A 14,815-nucleotide genomic window follows, 5' to 3' on the forward strand; every position below is an offset into this window, starting at 1 on the left:
TATATTGGCTAGTCCATTGGGTCCGGGAGATCTAGAGGACTTAAGGGCCACTATTTTGTTCATTATTGCCTCTACAGAGATGTCAAAGGGCAACAAAGCCTTTTTTTGGCCGACAGGAAGGATTTGCGTTCCTGCTGAACATTTGCAGAGAAATCCGGGTACAGATGTATCCTGTTGAAACCCAATAGCATTTCCCCTTTATCTCTTGCTGCACGAAGCAGCACGTCTCTGTCCCAGTAATTCAGCATGCATGCTATTATTGGGCAGGGTGGGGCTCCAGCCTTAGGCTTAGGGGTGAGCGTGCGATGGGCGCTTGATTGTGAAGTGTGGTGATACCTTAGGATTGTCGAGTAGTGAAATTAGGGTGCGCTCAACGTATTCTTCCATTGGCTTTGTGAGGTTCTCCTCATGCATCCCTATAATTTGTATGTTGTTGCCCCGGGATCTGGATTCAAGATCTTCATTCTATTTACCAATGGACAGCACCTGCTTTGAGAATTTAGTTGACATCCGCTCTTAATACATGAACCTCATCTTCGGTGGTTCCCACTCTGGTTTCCACTTCTGCTATGCGAGTGTCAGATATATCCATATAAGATTTAATGGAGCTAATTGCTCTGCTCATGTTGTCCAGCTTAGCATGTAAGACAGTGAACCCTTCACGCATGTACTCCATCATGCGGTGCAACTCGCTGGAGTCATGCTGCACGGGCATACCGCCGGCTGCTCCGCCGGGGTCGGTGTTGTCATCTGGGGTCTGAGATGCAGGCTTAGCAAACATGTTGATGGAGCTCTGCTTCTTATCCGCACCTTTTGTCATTTTGCCGCCCGCTGCAATGGTGCATAATTTAGTAGCTAGTACAGAGGGGGGCCAGAGTAGTGCCACAGAGTAGGCAGATTCAGTGACAGGAAGTAAGCAGGGCAGTTCTATTGCATGGCACTGTTAGGTTGTGCACAGGAGCTGAGAGTTGTTCCTCCGGGTGATAGTTGTCGTAGGTTAAGCCGCTATGTGCTGTTGTGCCTGGGTGCACTTATGCCTATGGCCAGCCCCGGTTCCGGGTGGGGGATATGCAGAGGCGGTGTAGTACAGTCTACTGCAATTGAGTAGAGAGGGGTGTATACTGGCGTAGCGGCCACTGAAGTGGGTCAGGGCTTGCTGGAGCCCGGCGCTGGGGTGGTGTCAGATTTATGTCGTCCACAGCTGTGACTCGCCTCTATCGAGTTGGTAGTGTTGGCACCCAATGATACCGGCATTCGTATGGTTTGTGATGCAGGAGAGGGGGAGGCTACCCTCAGTAGTGGTGAATGTCACCTGCAGTAAGTGCTTGTGGAAGCAGGGCCTCAATGCCCAGGGGACAGGGAAGATCAGGGCCCCTCGGGGAGTCTGATTCCAGAACGTGAGGGGTAAGGGCACCGGTCAAACAATGCTAGGCAGCACAGTAAAACGGGGTGCGTAGACTTGGGGGTAACTTTAGTTATGGACTGCAGTGGATCCAAGAGACGCTTGCGGCCCCGCACCCAGGAGGCCGTGGAACAAGGGGGCTCTGTTTAGGGACAGTTAGCGGGCATGGGTAGTAATGAATGGGGTGGGATCTCCCCAATTTCCCCCAACAGCAGCCTCGGCCCAAGCTGACGCTTAAGAAGACTGCCTTCAGGGCGCTATTCTTGCTGTCTGGTCACACCTGCCCCAGCACAAGGAACGAGACTACACATGCTGATGTGTAGCGTTATGTATAAGGTAGCGGGGGGGACAGACACCAGCACTGTGGGGCGCTGCAATGGGCGTTGAAGGCTCAAAAGGGGTCAGTCTGCTCACTGGGATCACAGACCAGAGCTGCACCGCAGCATAGGAAGTCCAGAAAAGGGGGAAAGGGGAGGAGCCCCAGGAGCTGAGGGTGGGCACCCACAGCAGCCGGCACTGAGGAGCGGCACGCAGGCTGGGGGGGGCTATTGAGTCAGGGTGAAGGAGGCAGAGGGCAAAAGGCAACGTGGAGACAGTCCCAGGTGGTGCAACCGGAATGAAGCATCTGCGCGTCGCAGTCCAGACAACAGCCGGCCGACCGCGCCAAAAGTCAGGTGGCCAAGGGGCATGATGTCCGTGGGCCACTCACCGGCAGTCAGGGCAGAGAAGGATGCAACCCTTTCAACGTTGTTGCAGCAGTTACGTTATGTGCTTGTTTATAATGCACCGATAGCCTGCAGGCATCAGGGCGCGGGAATGTCCAGAGTAATCCAACGCGCATATTATTCTGTGTTGTAACCGGTTGGCCGGGATAGGTAATTATCATTGGAAGAAGTGAGTTTTCAGGAGTTTCCTGAATTTCAAATAATTCACTTCCTGCCGTAGTATTAGAGGCAATTTGTTCCAGCATTGTGCTGCCTTGACTGGGAAAAATATGCCCCGCCCTTGCACACGATTTGCTCTAGGAATGTTCAGATAAGCCTTGTCCTCTGATCTAAGGCATCTGTGAGGCATGTATAAAGAGAATTGTTTCTTGAAGTAGCTCGGGGCTTCTCTGTACAAGCATCTGTGTATTATGGTCATGGCCTTAGTGTTCTCTCTCTTCCACCCTTAGCCAGTTTAAAGATCTTCTCCCCGTTGTTACATGCTCCCTTTTTTGATGCTCTTAATTAGCCGGACTGCGTCATTTTCCATGACTTGGCACTTTTGTATTTCCCTCTGCGTAGCTCCTATCAGTAGAGCGTTACCGTAGTCGAGGCGTGGCAAAATGACAGCTCTTGCTATAGTTAATGCATTCACGTAGTTAATGAATGGCCTTATGGCTCTCATGAGACGCATGTAATGGGCATTGTTTTTCTGCAGGTAATTAACCTGAGCCTCCGATCCCATGGATTTGTCCACAATCATCCCTAGGGTTTTTACATAAGGCATCACTGGGAGTTTGGCCTGTTTGATGGAAAAGGTCTGATATTCAGTCCCTAGCTTGGATCTGGCATGTTGTGTTCCGAAGATCATCAGTTCGGTTTTCGTCTTTCGCAGTGCGCCACGCAGGCTGGTCTGGATCCTGTGGGGGCAGCAGGGTATTACGTGTCCCTGTAGGTAGTGCAGAGGGATAAGTTCCAGCAGGACGTGGGGGTGTCGGGTGACAAACCCTTGTCTCTTCATGCCACAGCTGTCTGGCCTTCCAAGCTGCACACTAAGGATTCCTCAATGCGTTTCTCGATAACAGCAGGTCCCTGATGGAGGAGGGGCTGTTTTGCGCCTGTGGCTCAGCGGTGTCAGGGCTGTAGCCGACTCCCAGAACGGGCATTGGGGGAAAAATCGAGCAAAGTGGTCTCCGGGGTGTTCCCACTGTTGGGCAGTCCCTTTGCAGCGTTGTTGGCACCCTGCGTAAAAGGATCTGATCAGGCCAGTGATGCTGGGCTGCGGAGCTCTGTACTTAGGCAGCAATCGTCTTCGAGCGCAACAGCGCCCCCCCCAAATAAGCACTACATTTATTCGAACCCAGAAAAGTAGGGATTTCAAATAAAACACCTGCTTGAATGGGCGAATATCTGTTTCAAGATACTTTGAGAGATATAGAGCTGAGGGTGGGAGCATCAGAATCTGTTGTAAAAATGTCCACTCAGCCAAACTAAGTCCATCTGGCGTCTAATGGCCCCATAATTCTGCCCGATATTTGGTTGACGAGCGTGCAACTGCTTTATAGACTTCCAAGGCCGGGAGAGTGGCAATGCTTCCAATTTTGCCCATCAATGAAACAGTTGCCCCTCCCCATTGTCTCAAAACACAATTGCTGAATTTTAAATGACTGGTCCACTCACCATTAGAAGAAATATATATGCCTAGATAGTTGAATGAATCAAATGAGGTTTCATTTTCCTTGCTGTGCTGACAAACCACTGCATTGTTTTATTCTTTATCGCTTCAATTCTTTAGTAAAGGATTGTAAAATTGCAATATGCTTTCTGGTGCAAGAAGGTGTCTTGGAAATTAAAGCCACATCATCAGCATAGAGCAGGATCCCAAATTATGATTTAATTATCCCCCCCACAACCTCTTTCCATCTATATTTGGTGAGTCACAATCAGAGATTATCAAGTTAGCCAATTCATTAATCTAAATTAAAAATTCAAATTTTTTATGTATTCAGCAGACTAAAAGTCGCGTCTCAATTAACAAATGTATGGTCTCGTTTTGTTATTTCGGTATGCAACAGGCTATCCTAAGATAGAGAGGATTGGATAGCAAGTGTGGAATCAATGATCCGTAAGGCTGTTGAGTGTGATGTAACATCACTTTTGTGTTTGCAAATGGGTGTGAGACTGAATCTACAGGTGATGGCCTGGGAAAGCAGTTGCTTGAGGTTACCAAGTGCCGGGTTTTACAAAGAACTGTCTACACCCGCTATTTGTCTGCAGGTATTATTTTAAAAAGCTCATACATGCTTTCTTTTACAGATATTAAAAGTAATACATTCCTCCAATGAGCATGTTATAAGTATTGGCGCCTGCTTTAGTACGGAGGCAGATTCCCATCTGGTTTGTGTACAGAATGATGATGGAGTCTATCAAACACAAGCAAACAGTTCTACAGGACAGCCAAGAAAAGGTAACATTTTAATTCATAATGCTTTTAGTGCTAAAATGCCAAAAATGCTAATTTGGTAGGTATATATCCTCACAATTGCTTTACTTGTACGAAGAAAATGCAGAACAGTTGCCAGCTGGTTTCAACTAAACAAAAAAGGCTGAAAAGCCACTTGTGCTTGGACACAAGACTTAAAATATGTGGCTATGCTGCGTCTTGAATTCGGCGCTGGGGTATAACATCCAATGCCCTTTGATACAAATATAGAAAAACATGACTGGTTGTAGTTGGAGTGTGCAAAGGGGACTTGCTACTGTGCTAATTTAACAGCTCATATCCAGCAAAATCCAGAGAAAGTACTACAATGCAAAATTAATGTAGAATTCTTGAACATGCGTAGTATCAATATGCATGCTACATAGTTAATGCACAATCAGCGTAGTTGCAGGCCACCCTTTTGTCAGTGGAAAGGATTAGAATATGAGCTTATGGAGTGTCTAATTACCCATGTAAAATATATTATACCACCACCTCATTAAAGCTTTCTCTGTGTGCACATCGGATTGATTATACATTCAAAATAGAAAAATCAATAGATCATACCCACATACAACGTTATCATTGGTATGTTGTGTGCAGCATTTGAATAATATGATTGAATAAAAAGAAACGAGATGGACAACCAGAACAAGAGATCATGTGAGTTTTTTTTACACACACCAGTTTTCTGTACTTCTCATAAACCACATTAAAAGTGAATACTAGGCCATTCGATCCATTGCATCCGAGAATGTTTTGCATTAACTGCATCATTATCACTGACCCAGCACCCATTGACATGCAGTGTTATCACATCTGTCTCTTCACAACAGTATCCAAATGGTGCCCCGTTAATTTATTTTAGTCTCACCTATAAATATTCAAATCATACATTTCTTCTTACCTAAATTGTGGTCCAGATTCATGTATGTACATGGCCCTTTAATGCTTGACAGGAAATGAACAACATGCATTGTGTGTGAGAATATTAAACAGTAAAGTAGTATGTACAAGTAGGAATTGTAAGCATAGAACTCCAGCACCCTGATAACTTTGCTGAAATGGAGATAAAACCTCACCAAGTGTATTTCATTAGTAGTCTCTCTAACTTTATGTTCAATATATACATGTACGAATAGGTAATTTTCCTGCGCCCTGGAAAGAATGCAGGGGTGTCCTTCAGTGTATACTCCTCGTTGTCCCGGCAACGAAAAACAAGGGGCAATGATATAACAGGCTAGCCTCTCCTTAAGTCCCAGAACAAGCAAACCAAAAGAAAGGTTCTGTACTTGCAATCCGGGCTCCCTCCCAGCAATCCTTCTGAGTTGTAGTCATTCTCCAGCATGGGGTCTGGCATGGAATCACAGGCTCATGGATATTCCCTGTCGTCGGGCTGGGAATCCTCTAAGAAAGAAAAGCAGTTTTGCTTTAGCCTGAAAACAGAAGTTCTTCTCTATAACCACTCACCGTCCTTTAGGTCATACTGCCCCCATCAATGACAGTCTTCTCCCTAAGCTCCAAACCTGGTGGTCATCTTCAGATTTTTAATGCACGTTTCAGTGTTGGCAGTCCTCCCATTTTGCTCTTAAAGTATTTTGCTTTTTTTTATTTTCTTCAGACAAATCTGATCGTTTTTTCCTGTCTCTTGCCATCATTGACTGTCTAAAGCTACCGGCAGCAGGAACCCCTTTGTCGGCGAAGATCTACTTTCATCACCAGATCTACTCTCCAAGTTTTCAGAAGGCCCAGGCTTGGGCCTTCTTCGCACCTGGCGATGTCAGAGGAGAAGTCTCTTCAAACGCTGTGCAAATGTGGACTACGTCGATGATTGGCACCTCAAGTGCCTATATTGCCTACAAAAGACCACGACCAAGATGAATGCGAGACTTGCCACAGATTTCCAGCGAAGGCGAAGCAGGACCGTTATCGAAGGTTGGTGACGTGGCTCAAAGAGAAGGCCTCTGACTCGACATCCGGCCATGGTCATGCCTCGTCCAGGACTGGCCGGTCACATGAGTGTACTCCCTCTGAGAAGAAGAGGTTGAGATCCTTTGAGGATTCCCCTTGCCGGGGGATCCAAAAGAAGGTAAAACACCATGCTGCTGAGCCATCCAGGGTCGCTGCTGGGCCTAGTTCGGCAAGGGCCTGATCCCTGTCTCGATCTCCGTCCGCGTTGAGCCTGCTGGTGGGAGACAGGCTGGAGTAGTAGTACAGGGTCCTGGACTCGGCCCCCAGGTGCTTGAGATCGCAGCCTTCTCCAGACTCTGTGGTATCTGCCGCTGCCAGGAAGCGCTCATCAAGCCCATCGTCCTCGTTTTTGCTGCCTCCAAACCAGGAGGCGGAAGAAGCTTGATGCATTGGGGAAGCGCATCATTTACACCATGGCCTCCACCGTCAAGGCTGCCAATCCTAGCCATCCTGTCCCACTACAACAGGGAGCTCTGGTATTAACTCAGGCCATTCTTGTACTTCCTGCCGGACAACAGGAAGGCCGACACCTTGGCCCTGTTCCAGGAGGGCGAAGTAGCCGCAGACCATGGCATCATGATGGCATTGGATATTGCAGACTCTGGCTTTTGGTGAAATGGTGAAAGCGTGATCAGAAGACGAAGGAGCTGAAAGGTATGAGTAACAGAGTGACCCGGCGAGATGCGATCGCCTATTCGGAAGTCTCTGTGCGATGTCCATGATTTATTTAAGGCTTTAAGAATAACGTGTGAAGAATTGAAGTAGTAATAATGCCTGAAGCTTTTTAAAAGTCTTGCGTCCGAACAAGGGAAACCTAGAAAGTGGACGGCAGCAGATCTGAGCCGGGAGGAGGGGGGTCTGGGACATAAAACAAGTGTCTCGAGCAAAAAAGAGCGAATCCAGGATAAGAGAAGTGAACTTAGATTTAATTATTTTGTACATTTTCTGATTAACAATGGTTTGAGGCCGATTGAGGGGAAACCATTAAACAAAGAAAAACAACGTATTTAACTGTGCTACAAATTAATTGCAAATTAATGATTTGAACTTTCAAAGCAAGATACAATACCTGTGAATCGAAGTGGTCCTGCGACGGGTCAAGCAAAACCCTGTGCACAACGTAAAGTCTTCGATGTTGATAAAGTAAAGAACATTTGTGGCAAAGTTGATCTAGTTTGTCCGAGCCTGGCAGAGGGAGATCATTTGAGAGCTTTGTGTAATATGGTGGGTCTGAGACCGGCGGAGGGGGAACTGGGGTGAACCAGATCTTGGCAACAGTTAAGAAGAGGCTTGGATCCAACCAGTTCAGGCCCAACAGCTTTGCCCTGAAAGTTAGCTGCTTAGCTTGGCTAGAGGGCGATTCTTCTATCATTGGTTTAGGAGGCCTCTCACTGGTTCACATCTCGTTATCCTCCACGTACCTCCGAAATGATCATATTTCATGGCAGTACACCCTTATGCAGGTGCTGCTTCGTCTACTGCTGTGCTGAGCGCCTTACTTCTAGCTTCCATTACCTCCTCTCCACCTCACAATGTTCCCGCTCCCCCCACAACGCTGGTCCACAGGTGCGTAGCCAAGTGTGCGTTTTTCCTTGCCTCTTGTTCCTCATGCCTCAGCCAAGGCTGGATTTGACTTTTATGGACTTCGTTCATTCACGGTGTGTCACTCTTTCTGAACTCTCATGCTGGACTTCCTTTGCATCTTGTACTCATGGTGGCCGTAAATCATGCTGACCCAACTTCATCTTGTATCCTGGCTTGCAACATTGTGTTACTACTGACTTCTGCAATTGTATTCGCTCTCCACTCTTGCTTCTCCACTCTTTTTGACTGCTTAGCCTCCTTTTCTCTCCTCCTTTCCCTTCTCCCTTTTCCTATCTCCTCCCCTTACTTTCTTCTATGCACTTACTCTATCAGAATGGTCCCTGGACCTAATATGATAGCAACCTTGTCTGTTTCCTCCATCCTCCCATTACTGTTTTTTTCCTCCCCACCACCCCTCCAGCACTATCTGAAATGTCGTCAGGACTAGTGTGATAGTTGCTTGTTTTGTTCCTCCCCGCCCTTCCTGCACCCCTCTCCCTCACATTTTGTTTTTCTCCGGCTCTACCAGAAATGTCGTCAGGCCTAGTACGGTAGTTGCCTGTCTGTTTCCATTTCCTTCCCACTCTCCCCCTCCCTTCCTTATCTATGTCTTAGCTCTTGCACTATCTGAAATGTTGTCAGGCCGAGTATGATAGTTAATTTCACATCCTTACTGTTCATGGCCTGTAAGAATGTGGTTGTATTTTCCCTTGTTTCCTCCCTTGCCTTGAAGCGCTTTGAAACACATTGTGTATAGGCGCTATATAAATAAACGATCTATCATCTATCATGTGTCTTCACCGCCTTCCCCTGAGGGTCTGTCACCACCTACTTCTGAGTCTCTTCCCACCACTTCTTTTTCTCACCACTTATTTCTGTTGTCTCGCTACTTCCTGTTGTTACTTTATCTCCTCCTCCTGTCTAAGCACCTTCTCCTGCTCTTGATGCCTCCGCACCACGTCCTTGTGATGCCTCACCACCATCTTCTAATGTTTCATCTCCTCCTGCTGATGTCTCACTGCCTCCCCCTCTTTTATTTCCCCTTCCTTCCTGCTATCTCAGACTTCCTACTTCCTCTCCTCCGCATGACATGGTCTCCTTTCCTACAGCTTCCTCCACACCAGCCTTGTCCTCTCTGCTCCTCTTGTTTCTGTGATGCTGCTCCTCCACACATCTGCTCTATCTGGATTCCATCATGCTTCTGCCAACTTAGCCCCGCCTCTGCCCATTTGTAGTGCATATTCTTGTGTACCTGTGCCGCCCAACTCCGACTGTTCTCAGGTGTGTGGGAAAATGAGCACATGTGATTGGTTTGTTTGAATTCCCTGGTGGTCACTGACTACTTTGTTTGCTATACCCCTTTGCAGGCAGATCCGATATCGCAGGCCGGCGACATAATAGATTTTATGTTATTGTTGCACAGCATTGTTTGTGAGAAATCGAGCTGTGTGCTATGTGTTTATCTCTTTTTTGTGAGTCCCTGCACTTGCAAGCTTGTTTCCTTGCAAACTCCAACCTGACAAGCTTCAGCTTGGATTATGTTTCCCCCTCTCAGTACGCTATGCTCCTCCAACCGATCCGAGGCCTCTTGGCTGCTCAGTATTTGGGGTGAATAGCTTGGAATCACTTAAAGTTACAGAGCTCGTTGTTGTGCCCTTTTCCCAGTCACACTACCATGTGACTAGTGAAAGCTGGCGTAGATTAGGGGATCCTTCCAACACTGCCATCAGGTCTGCATCATGTCCATTGTCTCCCCATCCAATACCCTCCGAGCCAGGGAAGTACCTTTGTTGAAGTGTTCAATGAAGCAATGTGGGCAGCTGACCAGATCTTTGCAAGAGGTGGTCATCTCTGTATTCCCAAAACCTGGTGGGGATCCACCCTGCTTCCCTTCATGCATACCTTTGTCATTACTAAATGTAGATTCTAATATATTTAGTAAGGTATTGGTGCAAAGCATGCAACCTTGTCTTCCCTCTCTAATACAGGCACGGTTCATACTCAGTAGGAGCACTTGGACCAATTTGAAAAGGGTGACTAGTGATATTTCAGTCAGGCTGAGCTATTTAATGTTTATACTTTGCTTGCTCAACCCAGGAAAACCTTTCTACTCTGTGGGGTGGATCTTTGTTCCGTGTCCTGGATGTGATGCATTTTGGGCTAGGGTCCCTGGGATTAGTTGTCTTGCAGTACAGTGAGCCATTGGCTACAACTCAATCTAGGGAGATGATTGCACTAAATCAGGACTACACCTGCTAGGCGTGCTTGTATCATGAAAAGGCCTGGTCTGCCGATGCTACCACCTCTATTTGGTAGAGACACATGAATTACTTTGTACCAGGGGGAATGGCTCTGAAGCAATATAAGAAATTGCTTAACCATTATATCCATGATAGGGCTCGGAGAGGTCGCCAATTGCTCTGCAATCGCATCCAAATGGATTGCTTCCTTTTTGGGTCCCAGAATGGTAAGGGTTTGCGTGGGTGATAAACAATCTTCCCCTATCTCTGACATGCGGTGTCCCTCAGGGCTCCTGTCTGTCGCTGCTGCTCTTCAACCTTTACATCCGGCCCCTTCTCGATCTTTTGAACAAACTAGGAGTTCAATATACAAACTACGCTGATGACACTCAGGTTGTTATTCAGTTGAATGGCTCATACAGTAGTGATTCGGAAACCATTAACCAAATATATAAAGCCATACAAGATTGGATGGCTTGTAATTCTCTGGCCCTCAATGATAAAAAGACTGAACTCCTTATTGTGGCATCTAAAAACACCCGGGCAAAACTAGATCCTAACTACGCCTCTTTTCATATTGCCAACAACACCATCACAGTTCAAAAGAAAGTTAAGACCTTGGGAGGAAGTCTCCATGAAATCCCATATTTCTAGCATAAAATCTAGTTGTGGTGTTATAAACAAGAGAATCAGATCTATTCGACCATTCATATCGGAAGAGAACTGTGCTCTATTGTCCACTGCATTGATAAATTCAAGATTGGACTATTGTAACAGCCTCCTGGCGGGCACCACGGCCTCTAATATTCAATCCTTACAAGTGGCACGGAACAATGTCGTGCGTAACATTTTCAATCAGTCACGTCGCACACACATCTCTACTTTTAGGAAATGACTCCACTGGCTACCCGTTAAACACTGCATAACGCATAAGATGCTTACTACGACCCATAAATGCCTCAGTCTTAGCAGCCCACCCTATCTGTCATCCCATATAGGCATCAAACCCAATGTGAGGCACCTTCGCTCTTCTTCGGTGGTCACTCTCAATTATCCCAAATTCAGGACAGCCAAATTTGGAGGCACTACACTGGATGCTCAGGGTCCCCTTTTGTGGAACACACTTCCAGCAGGTATACGGCAGATCCAGAGCTATACCGCGTTCAAACGTGCCGTCAAGACTCACTTATTCAACTTGGAATAATTTCCTGACCTATTTCTCCTTCTTCCTCTTTGTTTGTCCTCGTCTTGTTCTTGTTCTGTGTGTGCCCTGAGGCCCACGGGCATGTTGGCGCGTTACAAAAATTAAAATAAATAAATAAATAGGGCGAGTGTCGCTGAGTAAAATGGTAGTAGTCCTGTGCGTACTCCATGCGTTTACTGCAATTTTTAAGTAATTGGACACAATGCTGGTCAAACTGTCATTGGACCATGGCAGGTGCATTGTCTCTCTGCTAACAATCAATACTATTTGAGGATGTGGTGGGGGGAGGTTGGGTGCTATGGATTTAGATGCTGACTAGTTGGCGGTCCAATTGCATTGTTTGAAGATGGTGTGAAAGCTGAAAAACGTCTTTTAGGACAGGAGAATTTTCAGCTCAATATGAATGAATTCTTCAAAGATGAGTTACCACATAGATATCCTCATAGTTATTAGCTTAATTTGGGCTTCAAACTGTGGATTATGATGTGCAGGGAAAAGTTATCAACTTCTTCATTTGCCAGAAAGAGTACTATTTGGAGTTCACTGCACTTCTTTAGGACTGCTACAGTGGTAGATTTAATTCCTTGGGTGAAGAGGGATGTAATATGATCAATGACCTTTAGCATGAGTATGTGTTTATACTATTTGATGGTACATACACTCAGTGTAGGATACAGAACGGCCACCTCTTGCAGTTTGCCATACCTACTAAGGCTGCAAGGGAAAGTTAACTTTGGATTCCCTGTGAAATCCAAAACATCTTCCCTGTTTACAACCATATCTGAGATGGGAGTGAGCTTTCATACATTTACATACCTATATAGATCCTGGTACCCCAATTAGAGCTTGCGTAGGCTAAAAGTTGGAGCCTGATGGGATGGTGACTTGCCAGGGAGTTTTCAGGTATGGAGTTGAAACAAATTACCATGCTTGTCAGAGGTGCGCCAGAATAACCGTTTTAAACCATTGGAATGTATTCTACTTTACAGGACATAACTCAACAAAGCAAATTGACAATTTCCTTTTTTTTTTTTAAAATGTTATTGACCTCATTGACTGGTAACAAGGAAGTATAGACATTCATTTCAATGAAATGACATAACTGTAAAATGGTAAATAAAGCACATTACATCATATTGAAAGTTGACACACATGCAACAAGTAAGAGATCCAATATTTACTGTTCTAATGTTTTCAGCAACCAGGTCAGACAGTCAGTTAATAAGTCAACTAAAACCTATGAGGCCTCTGCCCCAGAATCATCCATTGTGGTGTGGCTATTTGATTTACATCAAAATGAATGATGATGGGACCATATATGGCAAGATCTGTCTAACAGAAGGAGGACTACAGTAATTCTCTGCTCGCTTTATCAGATAAGCTATCCAGGCGTCTGATGTGAGACAACCACCGCCCCCTGAAAGGTAAGGAGAATATGCCATATGGTTATTTGTAGGACTGAATACACCTATAACGTGAATTAAGAGAGACCAGCTTGGTGCCGGTACTGATGCAGGCCATTGTTTCTTAATGAAGGTGGTGTATATATCCCTTTCTCACCTGGCTCAGATCGTGGGTTTAGTTGTAATGGTGGCTGCCGCACCATAAAATGGAGCATAAGAATAACATGCCTGCAAGCTTGGAAGAACCGAAGTATGGGTGGGTTGTGGGTACAGCGTGAAATCCAGACCAATGTGCCCTAAACGCTCTCCTTGAATTATAGTAGCTCAAAAGATCCCTCTGTCCCCCTCATACCTTTTCAGTAAAGAGTTCCCGAGAGACAAAGGAACCATTGGCGGGAGGGGAGTGGGGGGAATGTTACCCAAGCAACTGATACTCCGTGTATCACAGACGTGTTGTATAACAATATCACATGTGGGAGACAGGGCCTGGATCCCCCAAATAGGTATTCCCAGCGCATGTGGTTTTGTGATTTTAGACAAGTTCAATAATTTATTCCAGGCTGTATATGTACAACAGACAGGGCCATATCAGCAGGTCTCCGAGATGCTACCAGAGAACAAACAGACTGCATTTCAGTAGCCACTTGAGCCACAAGTGCAATCTACCCAGTGAGTTTTTTAGTAGACTTCAGCTATTGGAAAGTACAATTCCAGATCAGGTGCGCCACGCCACTGTGAGAAAAGAATGTCCAGTGTTTCCCAGCTAATGGAAGGAGATTTGGAATACCTCACCAAGTGGTTAATAAAGAGTGCAAGTATGTGGCACCCTTGCCACAGAGGAATATTGGAAAAAATGATAACACTTTGGGAAGTACTACCGTTATAAAAACCAAAATCTTACAGCTTGAATTTGGATTTCAGTGTTCGTATTGAAGGGGATCCATTCTAAAAGTTGTTTCTCTGACCTACATGTCCAATCCCTCAACGTTTAGGAGTTCTAAGACAATTTGTAGGACCTGATATTTGCATGATGAAACGTGTTGTTGGTCGAAGGTAACAGATCTGAGGACAAACCTGTATCATAAAACTCCCCGGATAAAAACTCACCAACCTTCTCCCAGCTGCACCGGTATTAATGGTGAGATTACAGTTCAGTATCAGAACTGCTCTCACAAAGAACCCCCATGGGCCCATTCTGTCCATCACAGTAAATAGATATGACCGTGAAACGGAATCAAATGTCTTCTCAGCTTGTAAAATAAGGCTGCTACAGCCTGCGGCTGGTGTCACTCTTGTGCATTATGCCAAAAAGGCAGCAAAGAAGGTTAAGTGCTGTGGTTATGCTAGGAGTAACCTGGCTTGATCAGGATGCACGGAATTGAATAAATATATTCATGTCTATTTTGAATGGTGAGAGGGGGGCGATATGAACCACAGACTAAGGTGTCTTTCGTAGGCTTTAGTAGCAGTGTAATAAGACCCTCACACTTGGCATTTATATAATTATTATTATATTTTTGTAGCACAAATCTCGATCAGGAGTAACATAGCATTGTACAGGTCATAGAACAAAACATGGGTAGCAATAATTTAACACTTCAACAATAAACATTAGTAATTACCACAGTACAATAAAAGGATGGGGGTGTGCACAGATATCCAGAATCTAGGTTACACCAAGGTCAGCCAGGTCTTCAGGTTTTCTCGGAACTGAACAAGATGGAAGGGTATGCAAGTCCATGGCATGGCTCTTCACACACGCTGAGGTGGTGAGGCGTGAACAGGGTCCCGAATTCTTTCTAAAAGTCTGGCGTGAGATCATCGG

At 45.7% G+C, this 14,815-nt stretch overlaps 1 protein-coding gene across 2 annotated transcripts in view; it reads left to right on the plus strand.

Moving 5' to 3' along the window:
* Positions 1-14,815, plus strand: part of ZFYVE16 (zinc finger FYVE-type containing 16) — a 1,039,436-nt gene that overhangs the window by 579,016 nt on the left and 445,605 nt on the right. For both annotated transcript variants that reach the window (XM_069627543.1, XM_069627544.1), the window contains exon 12: positions 4,423-4,573. In XM_069627543.1, coding sequence (XP_069483644.1) covers positions 4,423-4,573 — 151 coding nt within the window. The remainder of the gene's footprint in view (positions 1-4,422; positions 4,574-14,815) is intronic.

This window comes from Ambystoma mexicanum, chromosome 6p (genome assembly GCF_040938575.1).
Source record: "Ambystoma mexicanum isolate Mex_15411 chromosome 6p, UKY_AmexF1_1, whole genome shotgun sequence".
NCBI lineage: Eukaryota > Metazoa > Chordata > Amphibia > Caudata > Ambystomatidae > Ambystoma > Ambystoma mexicanum.